Source organism: Archocentrus centrarchus, chromosome 23 (genome assembly GCF_007364275.1).
Source record: "Archocentrus centrarchus isolate MPI-CPG fArcCen1 chromosome 23, fArcCen1, whole genome shotgun sequence".
NCBI classification, from domain to species: domain Eukaryota; kingdom Metazoa; phylum Chordata; class Actinopteri; order Cichliformes; family Cichlidae; genus Archocentrus; species Archocentrus centrarchus.
Window position 1 is genome coordinate 22,212,120 of NC_044368.1, and position 23,340 is coordinate 22,235,459.

Below are 23,340 nucleotides of genomic sequence, written 5' to 3' on the forward strand. Positions count from 1 at the left end.
TGTTTACTGGAGTGCAGCTGGCATAACAGAGAACACGTGATCGAGTGGAGCGGGCGGATAACTTGTCTGTCTTTTAAGAAAACGTCAGTATCTTAATATGTTTAATACTTATAGTGCTTAAAAGCTCTACAAGCTATTTTTGAACCAGAAGGATGTAATATGCGAGCTGTTTGTGTTACTTCATACAACACTGTTCAGGATTGACGCTTGCTTGCTTGGTTTTTTATAAAAATCGGTTAGTTTTTTATTTCTTTAAATATATATCAAGAGTGTGTTACATCAGGTATTAGTAAAAGCAGACACATTTGCAAATGCTTTTATTTTCTTCCACAGAACTTGAATCAAAGTCTTTACAGGCTACAGATTTCAGCATCTGCCTGCACTTTAGTGACAAAAGGATCATCACGTTAAATATATGTTTGGTTAAATATATTCGAATTATCACATATCATTTGCAAAGTCAAAATAAAATATATATCTTCATAAAGTGCCTACACGGTGAATGCTCATTTTACCACCAACACCAAACACCCAATTATGACCAAAAATATCCTTAGTGAGGAAAAATATAGAAGCAATTTTATTTTAATTTGAAAAGGAATCCTTCAAAAATATAGAAAGCCTTCAGAACCAAATACTCATAAACAGATGCAGCTTTTAAAGGCTCAACTTTGGTTGATTTACTAATGTATTTATGAGCGGCAGTCAGTGCTGAAATAAAATTTTACCAACAGGTTTATGCAGTTTCTGTTTTGCTGATCTGGACTTGTTTTGCTCTTGAAGAACTTCAGCTTGTTTCAGAAATCACTGCTACAAAAAAACAAAACTATATGACAGACAACATGAGGCCCAAACCTACAAGAGGAGGTGTTCTGTAGAATGTTTTCTATCCCGTTTTGAGTGTTTGTGAGAAATTTTCAGGTGTACAACAGAGTAAAGATGACATACTTGTTTCACATGCACTTCCAAAACTCCACACTTTGACTTCTTCCAAAAACAAAGTGTTCTCACCCTGGAATAAATGTTACTGATCCTGTATGGGATCTCTTGGAGTGATGTCGCAGAAGAGGTACAAGTCAAAGCACAGGAAGACTCAGATTACACGATAATGCAGCCATTGTTGTTGTTGTTGTGAATGCTTATATGCTGTGATGCAGGTCTAGTTGATGCAGTCCATGATGTGGATCTGCAGGGAGTCCAGGTCTGGAAGGATCTCATTACACTTGGGACAGGCGTGTTCGGGAATATTCCCCTGATGCTGCCAGTCAGCACCTGAAAGTGAGAGACAATGATCACAACTCTAACCTACTGGATGGCTGTTCCAGTTCCACTTGCACTTTCTAACAAACTGATTACACCACAAAGGTCCATCAGTCACATATTTTTGATTATGCTCTATGATTAAGACTGCATCTAACTCTATTTTTGCAACAGGTCAAATAACTTTGTCATGAAATGAAAGTCATTACTTAGTAGTGACAAATCCACAAATAAGTGTCAGCAAACCCATGCAGCTCCCATTACCAATAACAATAAAAAAAATTAAAAAAAAAGAAGCTCTGAGGCAAATCATAAACTGTATATAAAAGATGGAAATAGAAACTGCTGAACATTCCTTGTAATGTCCAGCAGGGGGCACCTCAAGTTACAAAAACAGGTCTGATTGAATAGATATCTGAGAAATTCTGCTTCTCAAATTATTTATGAACTCTGCAAATATTTTTCTAAAGCATTTATGGTCTCTATTGGTGATTCAAGTCTTAGTTGTATATAATCATGTAACGCTCATTATTATTATCATAATTATGGTTCTATTTCAAATAAAATTAGAAGATAGAGCAGGGTATATATTAGGGCATGCCTACTCTGGAGTCCCTTGTCCAGTGAATGGTTGTCATTAAAAGAAACCCCGAGGACTTTGCTTTTCATTTATTTTTGATGACTGCTGAGGGCAGTCAGTTAAGGAACATAAGACTTGTACACAGCTAGGAAGAAGGTCTGTGAGTGAGGTTAAACTATAATATACCTCTTCCAACCAAAGTGGGACCAGCTCCGTGTGGATTTCCACCTTGTGACATATGTCTCCTCTGCATCTCGTTCAGCGAGCGCCTGTAGATAAAAAAAAGTTTCAGATCAGCCAAATCAGGACATTATACTCATGTAGCACAAAGTTTTTCCAGTGTGTTCCTGTGGTACTACCACTAGGAGTCAGAAACTGTACTGCTTATTTAAGGCTGATGTGAAGGCTGCTATTTGAACTCTGATGCTGAGCAAACAGCTCTCTCTCTGTTTATCTGAAACTAGACCAAAGCCACTGTCCTGAAGAGGTGCCTTTGGTTGAGTTTCATGTGAATACCATGAAACACCATTTGCTTGGAGTGTGAAAGGAAAACAAACCAGCTCAGGAATTTTATGCAAATAGATATGAGTTTGGAATGAATTCTAAAGCAAAATTATCAACAGACCTTTGATCAAAAGGTCTGTCTACTTTGAATTTTGATCTTTTATTTATTTGTCAGGACATTTTCTTCACAAGAAGAATAGCAATGAACACGTAACAAAGACAACAGTGTTTTTCCTTTAGTCTGGAGAAGCTGACATCAGGACCAGGTCAGTCCTCTCTCTGAATGCACACCTGCCCAGTGAGTCCATCTCCTCCTGCAGCTGGGTGTTCTGCTTCTTCACATACTCCAGCTGAGCAGCCAGACGCTCCTTTTCTTCGTGGAGTTTCTCCCGTGCTGCTCTTTCTGCGTGGAAGTCTGAAGAGTAGATCTCTGCCTGCAGGAAGTACAGAAAAAAAAACAAAAACATGATGATTGCCACTAAAAGTGAAGGGAGCCATGTTGTACTGAGGACTTCTGATTGTTGGGTTCAATGCTAGATGATAATCAGGACACGCGAAGAGCCACGCACCTGAGCCTGGAAAACAGATATGGTCTCCAGCTCCTTCTCCTTTTGGAACATCTCCTGCTTCATTTCATCAATCTTCTTCTGTTTAATAGCCAGGGCTTCTTCAGCTGCAGTCAGCTGTTCCTGCAGCTCCTCCACCAGCTGAGACTGCAGAACCAAACAGGACAGTAAGGATCAAACACGCCCGACTGTTATTTCAGATTTTTTTTTTTTTTAAATCTGTTACTGCATTAGGTTTGTGATGATCAGTATGATCTGCACAATACAACATAAAGTTACCCCTTTTTTCTGTTTCTCCTCTTTGAACTCATTGTAGTCCTCAAACAGCTTGGTGTAGGCATCCTTCAGCTGTGCCAGGTTGTTCCTGTGAGGGGGGTGTTGCCTGTTTAGTCATTTGTGTGAAGCAACCTGACAATTTGTAAAAGCTCATCTGAAGCTCCTTGAAGTCACAAAACACAGTAACATAACCCAGTACAAAGTGTGTCACACTATGGTGTTTCTGCACTCTCACATAACCAGTGTACGTATGTGTACACTTGTGTTTTCTCTGACCTCTCCTCTCCAGCCTTCCTCTGATCCAGCAGGCTCTGGGCCTGCATGCTGCTCAGCTGCAGCTTCAGTCGGTCATTCTCCGCCTGAACGGCCTGTTTCTCCACCAGCTGAGTCTTTAGAGTCACCACGTCCTGCTCCACCTCCCGACATCTACACACCAGAAATCAAATAAAACAGATCATCAGTTAAAAGAGGTGTGGCGGTAGTTTGGTTGGTGGTATTCTGAATCTTTCTGTTTTTAAGAGGATTAAAATAGGAATTTGCAAGTGTGTTTGTGTGGCCCAAACCTGTCCTGCAGGTTCTTCTTCATGCCTTCTGCTTCATCCAGCTTGCTCTGAGCCTGCTGCAGCTCTTTGAACAGCGTCATCATCTGAGCCTTCAGATTCTCCACCTCAGAGGCTGCCTGAAACATTTGCACAATTGAGCACAAAAGTTACAAACCAGACACGGGAAGGAAAATATTTAGCTGCATCTATGGATGCAGTCTCCAGTAGTGTTGTTTTAGCACTTCCACTTCCACTGTAATTGATTTAAAACTAAACATTAAATACCTTATCTTCTTTCCCAGAATCCTCCTTGGTCTCAGACTCAGCTGTCTGTGTGAATTCCTCTACACTAGACTTTCTTTCTTCTAGCTCTTGAATTCTGTTGGATAATATTTGAGACTAAATAAAAAAAACTTTTTATGGAAAACAGAAATTTGACTAAAATTTTAAAAAAGCACAGACATAAGTACGTTAATACCAATGTTTAATGTTCAGAATAAAAACATTTAATACACTTTCAGCTATAAAACATTTCCTTTATTTGCTGTCTTTTACCTGGCAGCGCAGGCCTGCAGCTCGCCTTGCAGCTTGTCGCTTTTCTCCACCTCGTTCCTCAGGGACTGCAGCAGCTGGCTAACCGTCGCCTCCTTGTTGTCCACCCGTGACGCCGTCATGCTCACGTCCAGGCGTTTGCTGTGCTCCACACCGCACGCTTCGTTCACACCATCGACACCTCCATCCTGGGAGGAAAAACACTGCTAGATCCCAAACTGTTTCTCCTGTGTATCACTTCACCAAAATCAGACCAAATATAAAACAGTGTCTGATGAACGCTGCTCAGTTTCCTTCTATTCATGCTACTCATGAATGTCCTCACCGACACCTTGATGATCTCAATAAATGAATCATCCTGGGAGTCCTGCTCTGCCTTCAGCTGCAGTTCGGAGTTCAAGGCCACCAGGTCATTCTTCTCTGCCTGCAGACGAGCAACCTGAGCACGCATGGCCTCCAGCTCTGCACACTGATTGGATGATGACATTACATATCATAAATGCAGAAAAAGCTGAAGTTTCCATAAAGCTGGAGTGGAATGTAGTAGTTTAAATCTACTACTGAACTACAGCTTCACCTGCAATCCTCCCACACCTCCCGCTGTCCTCCCGGCCTCCTCCAGCCTCATGTTCAGCTCCTGGTTTTGGAGGGTAAGTGCTTCTATGCCGCCACGGGCCTCCTCCAGCCGGTTCTCCAGGAAGTCCCGATCTTGCTTCTGCTTCTCCCGCCATGCAGCTAAACCTTCGAAACGCTCTTTCATCGTCAGGTTAGTCTGACGCAGAGCCTCTGGGAGAGAATTTTAATAAATGTGCATCATATAAATGGACTCATTTCAGTATTCACCCTTTTTTTTTTTAAAAGCTATTTTGCCTCTATCCAACTGCTCAGTCACACTGCAATTCTGAAACTCCACCCTGACACAAACCTTCAAGAACCTTTGACCTGTGACACATTGACCAGACTTGATAAGAATTCTTCCTTGGTCATCGCTGCGCTCACCTTTCAGGTCTCTGTTCTCCTGAATGAGGATGTTCATCTGCTGCAGGGTTTCCTCCAGTGTGCCCGGCTGATGGGGAAGGCGAGTGATGTCGCCGTTCATCACAGGGTCTCCAGATGCCATGATGCTAAGCTTTGTCATTATACAAAAAAGTAAGAACATTTGTGTTGGTTGATTATTTCTTGTAATAATGCTTACTGGCAATAAACCTTATACCACTGAAGAGCCTGTTTATCTCCCCTTCAATGAAGCCATATTTGTAAAGAAAATGCATTTGTGGGTTGAGCAGTAGAGTTGAGTATGTAAGTTGACAACTTGCCAAATCTTCTCTGCCAATGCCAAACAGTTTATTCTGCTATTAACTCTTGTTTTGAGTTTCTAGTACCCCAGGTGCTAAAATCAGGCTTGTCATCACTGAGGCAATATGAATGCAGAGATGAGATTCTGCAACCAGTGGCTATCACATAACTCCACAGTCTGGGACCAAACTCTACCCCCACCCCCCCAAGAACAGGGTCTATCAGAGACTGCCTCCAGAAGAGGGTGGAATGTCCTGCCTGCAGTCCTGACCTCAACCCCACTGAACACTTGTAGCTTGGGTGTGCTGCTCATGCCAGAGAGACACAGGGGCAGACATGTATTGACGTGTCATCCTGGAGCAGTTGGACTACCTGTGCAACTTATGTAGGGTTCAGGTATCTCCTCATGCTACCAGTAGTGACACTAGCCAAATGCAAAACTAGTGAAAAATCAGTCAGAAAAGATGAACGGAAAAAAATACCAGTGACCTCCACCTGTAAAACCAGCCCTGTTATATACATAAATAACTGACAGAAAGATCAGGAACCATTACGGAAGAACAGGCCTCTGCATGGCATGTACCACTGGCAGGTAGAAGAAGTGGCTGATATTGAAAAATCCTACCAATGGCTGGACAAAGCTGGGCTGAAGGATAGCACAGAGGCACTAATCATAGCAGCACAGGAACAAGCTCTAAGCACAAGAACGATAGAGGCTGGGGTCTGCCACACACTTTTTTTGGAAGGAAACAGGTATGCACATAAGGCATAAAATAAAATAGCCTTTTCTCTGTCTTCTTGGAAAGCTTTCTTACAGTAGTAGAAGGCAAAAAAAAAAGAAGTGGTTTGATGCAACATTTCTTGCTTGCAGGAAACGTGTTCTGATGGTGTAGATGTGAATAATTAATGATAATAATAATTCAACCTATAATGCCCAGCCTAACAGCCCCAGGTCAGTGGTGCAGAGTTTTACTGGCCCATGTATATAATTAATTAATTAATTAATTAATGTATAATTATAATAATGTAAATCTACAAAATAATGTTACTAATGCATTGAAATAAATGTGGTCTAGTACAGCCCATGCCCCCCAAGCTCACCCCTGCTTGTTGCAGGTATCATGTGATCAGCCTTCAGCGAGCTGCCTAATTTAAACCTTGTGTCAGACTAAGTTAACAGTTCATCTGCATATTTTATTTTACCTTTTGCAGCTTTGCTGCAGATTTTTCACTGTGTAAAACAAAAGGTGGTGAATGGGAGCAGCTACAACGAGTTATTGGAGTTACTCGATGACTCGTTGCAGCCCTACAGAAGAGTTCATGGTGGACTAAATAACTGCAAGTGCTAAACAAGCCCAAATCATCACCCCTCCACCACTGTGCTTTACAGTTGGTTCTGAGGTGTTTGTGTTGCTATGCTGTGTTTGGTTCTCAGAATTCTTAGTGTTATGATCAGAATCTCCACTTTGGCATCGTCTGTCCAAAGGACATCGTTCCAGAAGTCTTGTGGGTTGTTCAAATGCAACTTTGCAAACCTATGCCAGCTACTTGGTTATGGCATTCCATGTATGCCCTGCCTGCTAGCATCTTGCATCCTACTGTTATGTGCTGGACTGTCTCAGGGGCATCTCTGCACAGCCTGCACCACATACACACACACAAAAAAAAAAAAAAAAAAAAAAAAAAAAAATCAGATTTACATATGGCACTTAAACACAATCAAAGTGCATAGTTCTTTTGGTTACGTCATTGAAAAATTGCAGTTTCTTTTTTAAATATTTGATATTGCTCAATAATAAGACAAAAGTATTTCTTATGCAATGATTCAATAGAATAACTGATAGAACAATCGATTACTAAAATAATCGATGGCTGCAGCCCTATTTCTTTGTATACCAAAGTATTCTGGAGTCAAATATGAGTTCATCTGTCCAGCAGCTAAAGCTTGGCTGTACTGGGTCAAGCAACAAGATCCCAAGCAAAGCTACAACAGAGTGGCTGTAAAAGAAAAGAATCAAGCTGCTGCAGTGGTCCAGTCAAAGTCCAGACCTGAACCTGACTGAATGCTGTGGTGGGCCTCTAAGAGAGCTGTATATAAACCAATGCCACAAACCTCAATGAATTGAAGCTACATTGTAAAGATAACTGGACAAAATTCCTCCACAATGATATGAAAGACTGATAAAGTCATGCAGAAAGCAACTGCTTTAAGTCACTGCTGCTAAAGGTAGTTCTATCAGCTACTGAACTGTTTTTCATGCATTGTTTCTGCATGTATTTAATAAATAATGACACAATGTAATATGTCATGTGTTGTTCATCTGAGGTTGCATTTAAACTTTAAACTTTAGAACATGGGAGATCATGTCCTGATATGTACAGAATTAAAAAGGGGTGCACTTTCTTTTGAACATGACTGTATGGTAAGTGTTGGTGTTTGCTGCTGCCACTAGGGGGTGCTGAAGCTCACACTTCCAATTCTAAACAGTGGTTTTAATGCTGCACAATCAATCCATCACCTGGAGCATTTATCAGGTAATTTAAAGTATCATATGTATATATTATCTGCTATTTTATTGAAATTCATCTCCTTTGGCTTGCTTTTGTCAGTAACGCATATTAATAAATGTATCTGTTGACATCACTAAGTGACTCAGTGCTTTAGCAGCTGAGGAAGAGCACACTGAGTGGAATTAACCCATAAGCAGGTCACATGATAACTCAATTCAATTTCAATAACAGAGACACTGTGGTGTCCTTCCGCCCTCACGCTGTGAGTGACTGAATAAGTCCAAATAAAATGTAATATCACATTTAGAGGCTTATAACAGGAGATATCACCGTTGATCGGTAACTTACAATAATCGCAAGTGAGATATCCTACATGCTAGTTTAAATTATTGTGTAATACAATCTTGAGTGACACCATGTCCATGTCAAAACAATGATATTTATTTTGGCTTTCTTTCAGTATTGTTTTACTTTCACTTTCTTCGTGTGGGCCTATCCTAAGTGCGACTCCTGGTAAACAATAAAAAGTTACTAGTAACTTAAGACGAACACGAACGAGGTTTAACCTCAACCAAACTGCGTCACAGCAAACGTTAACCACGCTCAAACGTTTTGACTTACCTGCTGTCAGCTCAGGAACTAAACACAGCCTGCCCGCTCGCTCTGAAAATACCCAGGCAGTATCGCAAAGGTAGCTGTATGTGTCCGTACTGCGCTTCTGGTTAGCAGCAGCGGCGAGCGACGCTCGGGACAGAGCAGTCATTGTTTCCGGTTGTTGCTTTCAAAATAAAAGTACCAGCTAGCGCAGTAACATTGATAAATGGATATATAAAATAAATCAGCTTTCTACGTTTTATTGTATTAGTGATAATTCTTTAGGAGCTAATTATTATATTTGTGTTTAATTACATTATTATGCAAGTTGTTTAGTTGATGATGATGGTTTCAGCATCTGACAATAAACATGTCTTTTAGTTTGTATTTTCAGGCTGGTGATTTCATCTGATGAAATCCATCTAATGATCAAATGAACCCACCAAACCACGAGACAACATCAAAGACACAAGCAAAACAGACAATTCTTCAACCACTACCAGAGCTGCAACATCTTAAATCGAATTAACCAAATTTTAAGTTGAAATTATCTCTTCAAATTTTTTTGGTAGCTTCTTCATCAGAGGAAATCATATTAAGCTAGATAATGTGCAGCTATTTTCAATTACTTATATTTTTGCTATTAAAAAACACTACCGTGATAATTTGTTGCTTCTTTGCGCGTCAGAAATATTTTTTTTATTTTGAAACTCCACTGACCTTAGTTCCTGTCTGAATCAGACTAATTTTCGGCAGATCGACGCCGACCTAACCTGTGCGCAACTTACAGACGGTTTTCGTTTCCTCGCAGTGACGTCGCAGAAACGAGAACAGATCTGAGAATAAAGTAACCCTTGCGCATGAACGGCGCCGCCGCGTCGACAGGTCCATCCGCATGTTTTACACATCTGTGAGAGACTAACATCAGGGGGCGGGGCCAGACCATCAGCTGTTCCCGGGAATTCCCCCATTAGGAGTCACCTTGCGTTCGCAAACGGGAAAGGAAAGACTGGAGATTCCCTGTGCAGTAATCTTTGGATGATAATTGGAAAACCACATAAGTATAATTTATTCTGATGGAATAGCTGTCTGAACCGTTGCATAAAAGTTACTATATACTAGACTACAATGGACTGATGGAAGAACACCATTTTTGCTCTTGTCTATCTACATCTATACACGCATATATGTTATATTTAGTTTCCACTAGATGGCAGTCTTGTCCCGTACTTTGAATAATAAAGCAGTTCCGTCTACATGCTCAGCTGAATTTAAAACCATAACATATAGGGTCACGATTGCTGTAGTTAGTGGAGATTAACATAGAACAGTATGCAACAAGCTTTAAGAGGTTATAGCTGAGGAACTGAAAGTCGTTATCCATTTCTACTATGATCTTCTGTGGGAAACTCTTAATAAAACATTTTAGTTATTGTGAAATTTAATCACATTAATAGAGTGATCGTGCATCTTTATAATCCCCTCGAATCTCAGCCAAACACTGGGAACCCCCAGAAGGACTTCCATCTCAGAAAGCCCATTTCAAGGTACCCTGGAGCCCAGTAGAGACTTTAGTAGTCCATACTAGCACCCCCTTTAGATCCTTAGACCCCTTGGAATTCCTCTCGGATCCTTTGATCCCTCTGCCATGGAACTTCCTCAAGCAAATCCCTGGCTCCTGTGATATGCTCTCCCACAACAGTGATTTTCCCTTTGTAATCCAGGTTAATGCTTTCATATGCTGCATGGAAGAAATCTGTTCTTCTAGGAAGTATTAATTTCATAAAACTAGGAAAGAACTAGGCTATATTATAGATAATAACCTATTGGTCTGGATAGTTCGTTACTTTAAAAGTGTTATGTGATTATTTCTGAGGTCATCGAGCTCAAAATTTCATGTTCATCACCTTTTCATCTGGAAAAATGACCGGCCCACATGGAAACACGAAATATCTGAGCTGCGCATCAGTCCTTGAAGGCATCCCCGTCGCCTCTGGTTAAAACTCTCTTCCTCCAAGCAGAAGAATGAACAGAGCAACAGGTTGGAGCAGTTAGTCTTTGCACATTCATATTGATCTGATTTTATTCTCTCTAAAAGTCTTCAGATATTTTAAGTTTATTTGAATTTATGTTCATGGTCAGAAACTCTCTAAAAGTCTTTTTAAACGTGATCAAAGTCCTGAGGTAAGCACACGTGTGTAACTTTTGCAGAAGCAACCTGTTTGCATTTTAGTTCACTTTAGACAACAGAACAAAAAGCAAAGAAGCATCACCACAGGCTTTACGAACTGCCAGGCAAGATTTTTCAGGCTATTCGGGATGTTTGCCACGACTCTCCTCCTTGCAACGCTCTGCGTTTTTGCGCATCTGGACACCTTTACGCATGGTTGCCAGCTCCCCTCGGAGTGGCGGCCGCTGAGCGAGGGCTGCCGGGCGGAACTGGCGGAGATCATCGTGTATGCCCGGGTCCTGGCAATCCACCGGGAGCCTCTGGGCGCTGGAGGGGGCAGTCTGTACAACTCGCTGCCCTTCGGGTTCGGATACGGGTACGAGGGCGCGGAGGAAGGGCTGCTGTACTCTGCAGAGGTGGAGTTGTTGTGCGACCAAGCCTGGGGCAGTATGCTGGAGGTGCCCTCTGGATCCAGGCTCAACCTGACCGGGCTGGGTTACCTGTCCTGTCAGTCCCATACCGTGATGGAGAACTACTCCTATTTCTTTTTCCTCAGGTGAGGCGCAGATTGGACACCTTTTACTTTTGAAATGTAATTTTTTTTTTTAATTTTTGCAAAAACATAACTAAAAACTAATTCAACTGTACCTGCATTTATCCCAAATTGACATACATGAAAGAGCTTTCCCTTTTGAAAAAAAACAGCACCTGTAAATCAGCACTTATCTCTCACTGTTTCTGATTATTTTACCTAACAAACAAATTATGACCTCAATGCATTTCTGACCAAGTTGCAAACTTAAACTAAAATCTCCTAATTTAAAGCACACCTATTATGTTTTTCTTATAATGTAAACAGCTGCTAGGTGCTCATATTCAACATAGCCAAAGTTTCAAAAAATGAGTATACAGTATACGAAAATAATCCCTCTGAGCCAACTGGTCAGGTTTCAGACTTCTATTTCTAAGATAACTAATGATTTTGAATTGTGAATCCTGCAAAGCTGCTCTAGTACGATCCAAGAACAAAAATATGCTGGTAATGAGCAGAATTCTGATTTAAAATGCAGATTAGCCCACTGTACAGTTGCCCCTTTCATCCCCTCTGCAGGATGGATGAGAACTACAACATCCGGCCTCACGGTGTCAACTTCCAGGATGCTATCTTCCCGGACATGATGGAGAACAGGCGCACCTTCTCCAGTCTCTTCCAGTTCTCCAACTGCACCCAGGGTAGCCAGCCATTCCAGACATTCAGCCCTGAGTGGGACGCACAGGAAGACAACAGAGTAAGGCACCGCTTTGTCATCATTAGCCTGTTAAAGTGCCATCATGGAGAAAAGAAACTGAGTGTCTATGATTAAACCAAGAATTGTAACCTAACAGGTAACCGTGTTGAATAAAAACCTTCATCACCTTCTTACAGAAAAAAGTTAGAAATCTTGTTATCATGGAGATAACATATTAAAGGTCCAGGCAAACAGCAGCAAGCAAACCTGTTTCTCTTTATTTTATTTTAATTGTTTTTGTCTTGGATCTGTCTAAAGGCAACTCGTTAGGCTTCTTATTTTCTGTCATGTGTATACTGTCACAGTGGTGGATGCTCATATCGTAATAGCCAGAGATTTGAAAATTTGATCACTGAATGGACAAATAATCCCCAAGAGCCAAAATCTCAGACCTCAGATGGCTCTAGAGTGTTTTTACTCTTGGCTCTGCATGACATCATTGAGAGCAGATATAGTCATCTCTGATTGGCTGTGAACAAAGGAAGGTCACTCACCTGATGTTCAAACTTTCTATTTACAAAGAGCAGCCAATCTGAAGAATGTTTGCTCAAAGAGGTGGTGACCTCAGGAGGAAAGGAGCTGAAAAAAAGAGCTTCTTAGAAGAATAAGGTTAGTCAGTCCCCTGCTTCAGTAGGGTCAACTTTTTGGGGGTGGTGGGGGTTGATGAAGATGTAAATAAACTCAAAACTATGTTGTTACCATGGCAATAACCGATTAAGGGTCCAGACGAACAGCAGGGAGCAGGGAACTGGAAGTGGAAGGACTAACAAGCAGTGTTGTAGTTTCTGCAATTTTTGCTTCAGAAACTGGCATTGAATGAGCTGCTGTGGCTGAATTGTGTGGATGAGCAGAGCGAGGTCTTGGTTTGTGTGTGTGTGTGGACATCTAATAATGAGCCGAGCTGTGACTCTGTTGACAGGGATGTGGAAAAGAAAGATCAGTCAAACTACCCTTTGGCTCTGTGCAGAGCTGCACATACAAATACACACACACACACACACACACACACACACATAATGGATTGATTCTCAGAAGGATTAAAAAAAAAAAATACACGCACCCACACACAAGAATTGATTGTACTCTTAATAGATTTTTAATATGTGTCTGGCCCAGTGTAATCATGTCCCAACCTGTTGTAGATCAAAGCTAGCTGATTGGTCGAGGTCCTTCCATGTTGCACCTCAGGCATACTGGATACTGTCCGTGCATCCCTGGGGGTCAAAGATCAAATAGCAGAGATCCACAGCTTTGACGCATCAGTTTGAAAGTGTGCCAGTCTGCAGCTTTGATCCGTATCAGCGTGAAGCAGCATACCCCGCTGACCTCGGATCAGAGATAAGCTTGAAGCCTGTGAACGGAGATCCGCTGCTGGGATTCAGATATTCATTATCACATCTGATCTGACTGATTTGAGCAGCTTGCACCTCAGACAAGACAGGACACGGCTGCTGGAGATGAACCCACACACGTGTTTGCTCTTATTTTGAAAGGGCACAGCTGAGTGGATGCTGAATAGTTTTTGCACAAAAACGGGCACTGGTTTTCCAAGTCTCTGGGAGGCTGTTGGAGTGATGGAACATGAGCTTTGCAAAAGATATGCCCTCATTTTGGTGTTTTGATGATGATGGTGGAGAGCACTGGGTTTAGTTGGATTGAGATCTAATAACTATGATGACCACATCATGCCCTATGGATGAAGGTGACACCCTGGTTTCACCCTTCCACATGCTTCATCAAAGGATTACTGAAAATATCTTTCCAATGATTTTTGGTGACCCTTCCTTCTTTGGCAGAGATCTGATGTGGACCAGTGCAGACCCATTGTAGTCATTCTCTTCAAGATTTCCTTGGTGTAATAGTCGATTTTGTTCTGTCTCATTGATGTTTTGGGTGTGGTTTTGTTTTCTGTTTAGGATGTTGCGGGCCAGGTTTCAGCCCTTGGGCCATATTTTGCCCATACAGGCTCTTAGGGGACAGCCGGGCTGAAACCATTCCAACAAAATGCCCCCGCGGCATAACAGAGACACCATCACTGTAGGAATCAGCTGAAACACAGATTTCACACGGCTTCTTTAATATAGCGGATCAACCGAGAGCTGCAACAAAGCCCAGAATCATGCAAACCTACTCCAGCATGATTTGGAAATAAAGGAGTTGGAAATAAGCACAACAAGACCTGAAAATCAATGTGATTTGTAGACAATATTTTTACTATAATCATTCAATACTTCCAGTGGACCATGGACCATACTTCCATTATGTGCATCTTCATTAAAGCATCTGAAATTCCCACATACTCACATCCATTTATTGAACTTGTTATCATCATCATCAGTTATCATCATCTTAATAGGATGTTGTGCCTCATTCCTGGCTGACTTTTCCACTGCCTGCAGCATTCATCGCTGATTTACCTCTTCAGCTTTAAATAATCTCATAGCTAATTTAGCCAAGACATTATTTAAAACCCAAAGAGTTAAATCATTAAATTCTGGAAGGTGCAGTGTTGCAGCACCTTCCTCTCTGTTTCCACTCTGGTTTAAACTACAGGATCTAGCCTCTGAACGAGGGGGGTCATAGTTCAGGCAAACAGGGGTTAAGGCGCTGTTATTGCAGAGGAGGATTTGCATGCCTTCGGGCAAGGCAGGACAGAACAGGTGTTTTGCTTTGGGAATGTATGGAGAAGTACAAAGTGGGGAAAAAAATCCTTTCTTCTTTCTTTTTTTTTGTCCTTTTTAATCTAACAGCCAAGAAAAGCCTATTTATAATTTTATTATCTCGAGTTAGTTTCCCTTCTTGCATCACTCTCTGTGCTTTCATGTCTCATCCTTCAGCTGCATTTAAAAAAAAAAATCCCTAAAATTGGAGCTGGGAGGTGGTTTGCTTCTGATTTCAGCTTTGTGGGAAGCAGATGCCGCACCAGAAGGATAGACAGGAGACTTCCTTCTCTACACTTTTCCTGCCAAAACCTTCAATTAGCTTTTGTTCAAAGCTTCCTCTTATCAGTAGCACTCAGAGCTGCTTTTACCATGAGCCAGGTCAGAAGCTCCTAATACAGATTTATTTTACACTAAAAAGGTATCGCAAGTCTTCTGTGATTCTTTGATAAGTCACAAGAAGACAGACAGATTCCCCAAATGCTTCCTAATCGCTTCCATATATGGTATATTCACTGCGTATATATGTAGAACTGGTTGATTGTAAGCACAGTTAGAGAAGGTGGAATTTCTAACCCTCATGCAAACACCTTTAACAAGTTTTCTGACTCTCATTAACATTTTATGTGGACGCTCACAGAGGGGTGAAAGGGAGTGCCTGTTTCTCTCAGGCGTTAGCCACTAAAGCTCATAAAGAATACAGCAACAGACTCAGAGAAATAAAGGTGCAGAGAAAGCAGAGAAATGCCACCCTATGGCTCTCTTTTCATTCTTTATTTCTCGCCCTCTCTCCGTCTCCCCTTTGTTCCTTTTATCGCTTCATCTCCTATTCCCCCCGATTTTCTAACCTTCCCTTCCTACGCACACACAGGCAAAATAAAATCTGCACGAGAAGAGGAGAAAGCCCTGGCTTGGCTCTTTGACGTCAGTAGTGCAGCTCCAAAGACACTAAATGTGTGTGGAGATGTCTGGCCATGCGTGGGTCTGGGTAATTGTGGGGACTCCTGCTGGCTGTATATAAAGTTAGAAAGAGAAATCTAAAGTCTGCAGAAGTAAACAGGCAGTCAGGTCAAGCTGGGCACAGACAAAAACACCTCTAAAATCTCTCAAACCTGATTACAGCCTGTTTTTTTCTTTGTTTCTCGTTCTTCCATATTTGATGTAGTCTTCATTCTTTTTCTTCAAACAGATGCTGAATTCATGTAAATGCCGAGTTCTCGAGTTTGTTCCAGAGCGATATATTACAGTGTACCAACTATTACAGTGATGGGCACCAGGGTGGCTCAGTGGTAGAGCAGGTGACCATGTATGCTGCCTGTCTTCCCCCCATCTCTCCTCCCACCTTCCTGTCACTCTAAAAACTGTCAATAAAGCTGCTGTGCCCCCCTCCCCCCCAAAAAAGGTCCTGTCATGAAGTTTGTATGGCTGATTTCATTTGTCTGACCTTTCTAAATTTACACCAAATAAAACAAAGTTATAAAGCCATTAAAAAAACAGCTGCATATGTTAAACATGGGACAAAGTCTGAACATTGGGATTTCTCCACATTACTCCTCCAAAAATTACCAAACAACTTTAATGCATGTTGAGTTTTTTCATTGTTCACTTTGCTTCACTGTTGCAAAAAAAAAAAAAAATGCAACCTCACAGAAAAATCTTCACCGTGATGAAGACAGAATCTCTGACAGGTCAGACTTCTCAGTGATGCCTGTGAGCAGAGCTGGAATTAGTTTGTTGCTTTCAGCTGCTTGCAGAAGTCTTTCTTCTGAGTTTATTACACACCTGCAGCATCAGACAGCAGCAGGGTGAGTTCATCAGGGTTTGGCAGCCCAGCAGCAATAACTTCATTAATTACTTATGACAGTTTGTCTCTTACGCTGAGATGGGATTGGTCAGAATCTAATGGCAAAGCATCGTGTTTCTGAGTCTAATGAACTGTTACACACAGTTAGAGTTAGTATGGATGTCTCCTAATAACAGCATGTACGATAACTTCATGTTATTTTCATTAAACTCCATTCAGCTGATGTTTATGACATGGCTGTCAAGATGATATTAAAAAACTGCTCAGCTTGTGGACCTGCAGTGTCCACTGATGAGCCAAAATGTGAGACTGAATCAGAACAGACCAAAGAAACTAAAAGGTTTCAAGGACCTGACTGGACTGCAACACAGGGCGATAAATCTTTGCAGTAATTTTAGTCCATACTATGATGATACCCTATTAATTTTGTCTTTTCCTTTACAGAGTTATGAATGCTAAAGAACCTGCATGTTTGTCTGTCTGCACTGTACCTGACTTTGGGGACTTTTGTACATCCAGTTGTCGTCACGTCCTCTAAATAGTGTTTATACAGATGATGCTAAACAGCAGGCAGGTGTGACCCGGATGTTATGACAGGTGGTGTGCGTTTGTGTGTGCATGTGTGTGTTGGATGCATCCCACTGTGAAATTCCCAAAGATAACTGAACACCAGCATGGCTTCAAACTGTTAAAAAAAAGTAATCTGAGTTTGACTTTAGTCTCAGTGAACAGGAACAAATACATCAAATATGTTCTCACTGGACTTGAGTGGATTACATCCATGCAGAGGGCTTTGGTTCTATTTACCTGGCTTAAGGAAGTAAATGGGATTTTATTTGTAGCACTCAGAACAAACAGCCTGTTTGTAGTGCATGCAGTTCAGTGTCAACATATGGCTTGCATAGAAAACATTTAAAAAGGAAAGATCATTAGGAGAACCTGAACAGATTTATTGATAATACAAATATCTGTTTGGCAATTAGACTCTGATGGCCCATTGAAGCTGAAGGGAATCCCAGTAGAGATAGGAATTAGGCAAGACCCCTCAGAGTCTAGATCATGGTGGTGGTGGGGACTAAGATGGAAGCTTGGAAGGAGCTCTTGGGTGGTGAAGGGGAGGAGGTGGGTTGCACAAATGAATCTGAAAGGGACAAACAGATAAGCAGTGATATTTAAAGCGTGCCGAGTGGAGGCTGATTGGCTCAAGGAAGGTGGGCAGAAAGATGATTGGACTACAAAAGATGAGGTCAGTGTTGAGTGTGACAGTGTGGGAAAGTGGAGGTGATGTCAGATAGAGAAATAGCGAAACACCTGGGAAAGAATGCAGGTGAGTGATTTCAGATCTTCCTCATTGAACTTACGCCTAAGCTTCGTATAAAATGTTTAAACTGAGACGTTTTTATCTTTCATGAAGAACTATTAGCTCATTTTGAATTCGATGGCAGCAACAGATCTCAAGAAAGTTAGGACAGGGGCAACAAAACGCTGGAAAAGTAAGTGATGCTAAAAAGAAACAGCTGGAGGAGCATTTTACACATAATTAGGGTAATTGGCAACAGGTCAGTAACATGACTGGGTGTAAAAAGATCATCTTACAGGGGCAGAGATGGGCAGAAGTTCACCAATCAGCAAAAAAACTGTGTCTACAGATTGTGGAACAATTTTAGAATCATGTTCCTTAACATAAAATTGCAAAGACTTTAAATATCTCCTCATCTACAGTACATAACATCATCAGAAGATTCAGAGAATCCGCAGAAATCTCTTTGTGCATGGGACAAGGCTGAAAATGAATACTGGCTGCCTGGGCCCTAAGGCAGCACAGCATTTAAAAACAGGCATGAATCTATCATGGAAATCACTGCCTGTGAACACAGTTCACTGTACCAACCGCAGATGCAGGTTAAAGCTCTGCCATGGAAAGAAGAAGCCTTGGTTGTTTGGTGTCTTTATGTTTGTATATTTAGACCTGCTTTCAGTTGCTCGGTTAGTTCTGCCCTGAGTTTTCCCAGCTAATAAAAGCTGATGTTTAAAGTTTGGTCCTGTTCTGAGTCCTGCACTGGGGTCCTCAACCTGCCTGCCACAGTGTTTTATGACAATATGTGAACATGATCCAGAAAGGCTGCCATCTTCTTTGGGCCAAAACTCATTTAAAATGGACTGAGGCAAAGTGGAAAACTGTTCTGTGGTCAGATGAATCCAAATGTGAAATTCAGCACTAAAGAGGAGAGGGACCATCCAGCTTTTTATCAGCTTTCAGTTCAAAAGCCTTCATTGCTGATGGGATGCGAGTGCATCTCTGCCTGTGGAACTGGCAGCTTGCACATCTGGAAAGGCACCTTCAATTCTGAAAGGTATATACAGGTTTTAGAGCAATGCTAGACAGGAGCAGGAGCTCAATGCTAAATTAATAATAATAAATAAATAAATCTATTACAGCAGCATGGCTTTTTAGTAGAAGAGTTTGAGTGCAGTCCAGACCTTTCACCAGTTGAAAACATTTCAAACATCATAAAAAAAAAACTACGGCTGTTGACTGTTGAGCAACTAGAATCCGCCCCAAAGTCCAGCAACTGGTCTCCTCAGTTCCCAACGTTTACGGACCGTTGTTAATAGAAGAGGGTATGCTACACAGTGGTAAACATAACCAGCCTTCCACTGAGACCATTTCTGATGACAAGCTAAAAGAACAGTGGCTTGGCCTTTACCTCAGCTGACCACAAGAAGTGTTTATATGTATGCAGAGTGAGACAAATACTGGATGTACAGCACATAGCTTCAGTTTACAGAAGTTTTGAGTTTGTATATGTTAGCTCTGATAAAGTACACTTATACACAGAGAGAAACAAACCATACATTCCCACTGTGACCGCAAGATACCTCAACCCTGTTAACCTCTGTCGGTCCAGGCCGGCTCTGTTCCACTGATGACATGGAAAAATATCAAAGTACATGACCCTCGCAGTGAATGTGAGTGTGAAAGGTTGTTCGTCTCTCTGTGTTGGCCCTGTGACAGGCTGGCGACCTGTTCAGGGTGTACCCTGCCTCTCGCCCTATGACAGCTGGGATAGGCTCCGGCCCCCCCGCGACCCTGACCAGGATAAGCGGAAGCGAATGGATGGATGGATGGATGACCCTCGCACTGTCAAATAGGGATGAGAGGTCGATGGGGTGATACATTTATGTTACACAGACACAAACACATGTATACGTCGTGTGTTTTTGAATTGGGAGTAGAAGCCTGTGTGTTTGTTCAGTTTGTTACAGGATAAATAACATGAACAGGAGAGAAATAACACGGTGGAGACCAAAAGGCCATATCACCTCATGTTCCCACTCTACACGTCTAGCTGCTGAGATAGCAGCTGGTAGTTTACCTTCCTGTATGCAAACTAACACCGCCATCTTCTCTTTCCTCTTCACCCCAGCTGCTGTGTTCATCAGTGCAGGCTGCACTGTTTGAGGAGGAGGAGCGCGGCCGGAAGTTGCAGGAGCGCCTGGCTGCGGCAGAGAGGAGGAACCGGCAGTTGAAGGAGCGAGTTCGCAAGGTGAAGCGTTCCCTGAGGAATGCCCGCAAAGCTGCGCGCAAGGCCGAGCAGGAGGCGCAGGAGCTGCAACACAAGCTAAAAGCTGTGGAGAGAAGAGCGGGGCATCACCTCAACACCATAACACAGGAGGAGCCTCCGCTCGGGGGTTACACAAGTGCAGCCATACGTCAGGGGATGCAACTTTAAATCACAGGACTGCCATTCCCCTGGACTGAAAAGTGGTTGTTGAGAGGGAGAGACTGCTGGGCGGTCTCTCTGCAAGGGACAGACAAGTGTCACACATGAGTAAACACACTTTAAAAGTAGTACTCTTCACAGTTTTCTTGTAAATAAACTACCATCCCTTTCCTTTGTACCCCTAACTCCTATAATAAACTGCGGACAAGAGTGATTTCTACTTATCTGACAAAAGAACAAGGTTTCCTGAATGAGAATCAAACATTTTTTTCCCCTCCACTGATCCTCCCTTGGTCGTTCAGCTCTGCTGCCTTCATGAGTGGATTTGGTTGTTGGGCTGTGATTACATAGGTTGTGTTTCTCTGCTCTGACACAAAGCACAGCTGTGAGCAATAGTAACAGCAGCAGCCGGAGCGTATTTGAATGTGAAAGACAATTTGTCCTGTTTGCCTTTCAGCTGCTAATCAATTAAAACAAAATTATGATTTGCACAAAGCACCCCTTTCAGAGTAACCCAGTAGAAATGCCTGCACCAGGTCACCAGGGAACTATTTTGGGATGGCGTGAGGTTGCTTTTTAACTACATGCCAAATAGGCAAAGTTGCCTTTCAAATCAGGTCTCTTACCAGGATTTTGGCTTCACAGTTCTTCTGTTTTAAGATTTCTATTTGGGAATGCCAAATATTGAATATTACATATATAGGGGGTAGATATAGTAGTCAAACAAAAACTCAGGATAACTCAATCATTTGATCACCCAAATGAATAAATAAATAGCTCTAACATGATTTCCCTTCAATATCTGATTCTGTGTCCCCTTGAAATAATTTATGAACAAAACAATATCATCAATCCCGTCGTGGGAACAGCAGCTGAAGCAGAGACTGAGGCTAAGGAGAGGCTGAGGATAAGTAATCTAGGTGAAGACTGAGCCACCCACCCTGTCCTGGGTGAGGTAACATGGACCATTGTTTTTCTCTTAGTCTGTCCCCTCACCCAGGACCATGCCATGGTTTGGGCAGTCAGGCACACAAACTCCTCCCCCACAACGAAGCTTTGATTCATGAAGGGTAATGTCACATATTGCAAACTTGGTAACAATTACTTTCATATTTTCACATCAAAATGACAACATTAGGATCAATTTAGGCTCCTCCTCTCACCCCCAACTGTCAAGCTGGAGAGTGTGACAGGCAGAATCGGATCCCAAAGCAGGACGCCGCAGTGTGACTTTACTGTCTAATATCAATAACGCTGTGATTAATCAGGTCTTATTTCAGAGGAAATTTTGAGCAGAGATTTGTGTGAGAATTCTGGGATGTTTGAGAGAAGGTTCATTTATTTTTAATTCAATTCAATTCAATTCAATTCAATTTTATTTATATAGCGCCAAATCACAACAAACAGTCACCTCAAGGCGGTCTGTATTGTGGGTAAAGACCCTACAATAATACAGAGAAAAACCAACAGTCAAAACGACCCCCTATGAGCAGCACTTGGGAAGTGGGAAGGAAAAACTCCCTTTTAACAGGAAGAAACCTCCAGCAGAACCAGGCTCAGGGAGGGACAGTCATCTGCCGCGACCGGTTGGGCTGAGGGAAGAGAAAAGACATGCTGTGGAAGAGAGCCAGAGATTAATAACAATTAATGATTAAACGCAGAGTGGAGTATAAACAAAGTAAATAAGGTGAATGAAAAGAATCTTTTCAAGCATGTTTAAAGTCCATACAAGCAGCTAACGTGAATATTTTTGTATGAATGATTTATCTGCACATTCCAAATTTAATTTTGATGCACTTCAGTGTGGAAGTTTTGAAGAGGAAAAAAATTGGGGTCACTAGAGTATAAAAAACAAATCCCAGCACGCACACACACACACACACACACACACACACACACACACACACACACACACACACACACACACACACACACACACACACACACACACACAGTGTGTTGGTAAAGCTTTGCAGCAACACACAGAGTGTAAAGAGAGGTTGAGGTCAGAGGAGATGCTGTATTTGTGTGTGTGTGTGTGTGTGTGTGTGTGTCTGGTCCATCAAGTGACTGGAATGTGTTTGTGTGGGCAGCACTGTTCCGAACAGCAGGATGTCGCTGAAATATTCCTCCGGAGGGAGGCGAGCGGCCATCACATCACGAGACCTCATTGAGTGGAAGGAAAATAAAATCACTAAAGCAGAACATACTGAGAGGCAGGCTGGAAGGGATGCAGAGACGGGAGAGATATTTTTCATCAAAAACTGATTCACCGCGTCTGTCTTGATGAAAAGCTTCGCGATGATGAGGTGAAGAATACGGCAGGAGTTCCTCGCCTGCAGCGGGCGATCAATGAGAATTCTGAAAAAACAAGGTTAAAAAAACAACTTGCTCCTTTTTTTGTACATCCTGCCAGAGACTCTTAAGTAGATGAACTGGCCACTCATAGTAAATGGTTATATAGGTGATTTTGTGGGAAACATGTTGCTGTTATATCCAAACCTTAATAAGCATTCAGTGGGAACACCAAATCCCACCTTGAAGAAAGCATATCAACAGGAAATACTTCATACAGCTGTGAAAAAATAACTACATGCCATTGAACTTTTTTAACATGCATTTGACTTTTTTAATAACAAAAAAACACCCAAAACATCAGTCTCATGCAAATATCAAGGAAACACTACGAAGTACAGGGAAACCAAAGCTAGGAAACACACAGCTATAAGGAAGACCAGGACCATATATACACAGGTGGGGAACGCAGCTGAAACAAATGACATAATGAGACGGGGGAAGTGAAACTCAACAGGAGACACAGGGAACAACAGTTATCAAAATAAAACAGGAAACAAGCTACGACCAAACGGGAGAACAAGAGTAACTTAACACAGCAGAACGCTGAAGAATGAAGGACAACGGAAACGAGACTGATGGAAGGAACAGGCTGGAAACACAACACGGAAACTAACTGCAAACATAAAGTCAGCAGTAACTCAACAGAAGACTCA

The 23,340-nt window shown here is 41.9% G+C and overlaps 2 protein-coding genes across 3 annotated transcripts; one reads left to right on the forward strand and one right to left on the reverse strand.

Moving 5' to 3' along the window:
- Positions 1-300: 300 nt before the first annotated feature.
- On the reverse strand, positions 301-8,845 carry optn (optineurin). Of its 2 annotated transcripts, none has more exons than XM_030720455.1 (13): positions 8,709-8,845; positions 5,280-5,409; positions 4,858-5,066; positions 4,606-4,749; positions 4,284-4,468; positions 4,014-4,107; positions 3,750-3,865; positions 3,463-3,612; positions 3,190-3,274; positions 2,914-3,057; positions 2,636-2,778; positions 2,027-2,109; positions 301-1,272 (listed from the first exon to the last, which is right to left on the reverse strand). In XM_030720455.1, exons 2-13 carry the CDS (start codon positions 5,398-5,400, stop codon positions 1,160-1,162), a joined length of 1,587 nt encoding a protein of 528 aa, XP_030576315.1. In that variant the 5' UTR covers positions 5,401-5,409; positions 8,709-8,845; the 3' UTR covers positions 301-1,159. The 2 variants fall into 2 exon arrangements, with proteins under 2 accessions (XP_030576315.1, XP_030576316.1); XM_030720456.1 differs by having other exon boundaries at positions 5,280-5,404; positions 8,709-8,838.
- A 2,155-nt stretch (positions 8,846-11,000) lies between these two features.
- ccdc3a (coiled-coil domain containing 3a) lies at positions 11,001-20,495 on the forward strand. The gene is made up of 3 exons (XM_030720515.1): positions 11,001-11,407; positions 11,963-12,140; positions 20,033-20,495. The coding sequence occupies exons 1-3, from the start codon at positions 11,001-11,003 to the stop codon at positions 20,336-20,338; spliced, it is 891 nt and encodes a 296-aa protein (XP_030576375.1). The 3' UTR covers positions 20,339-20,495.
- Positions 20,496-23,340: the final 2,845 nt, after the last annotated feature.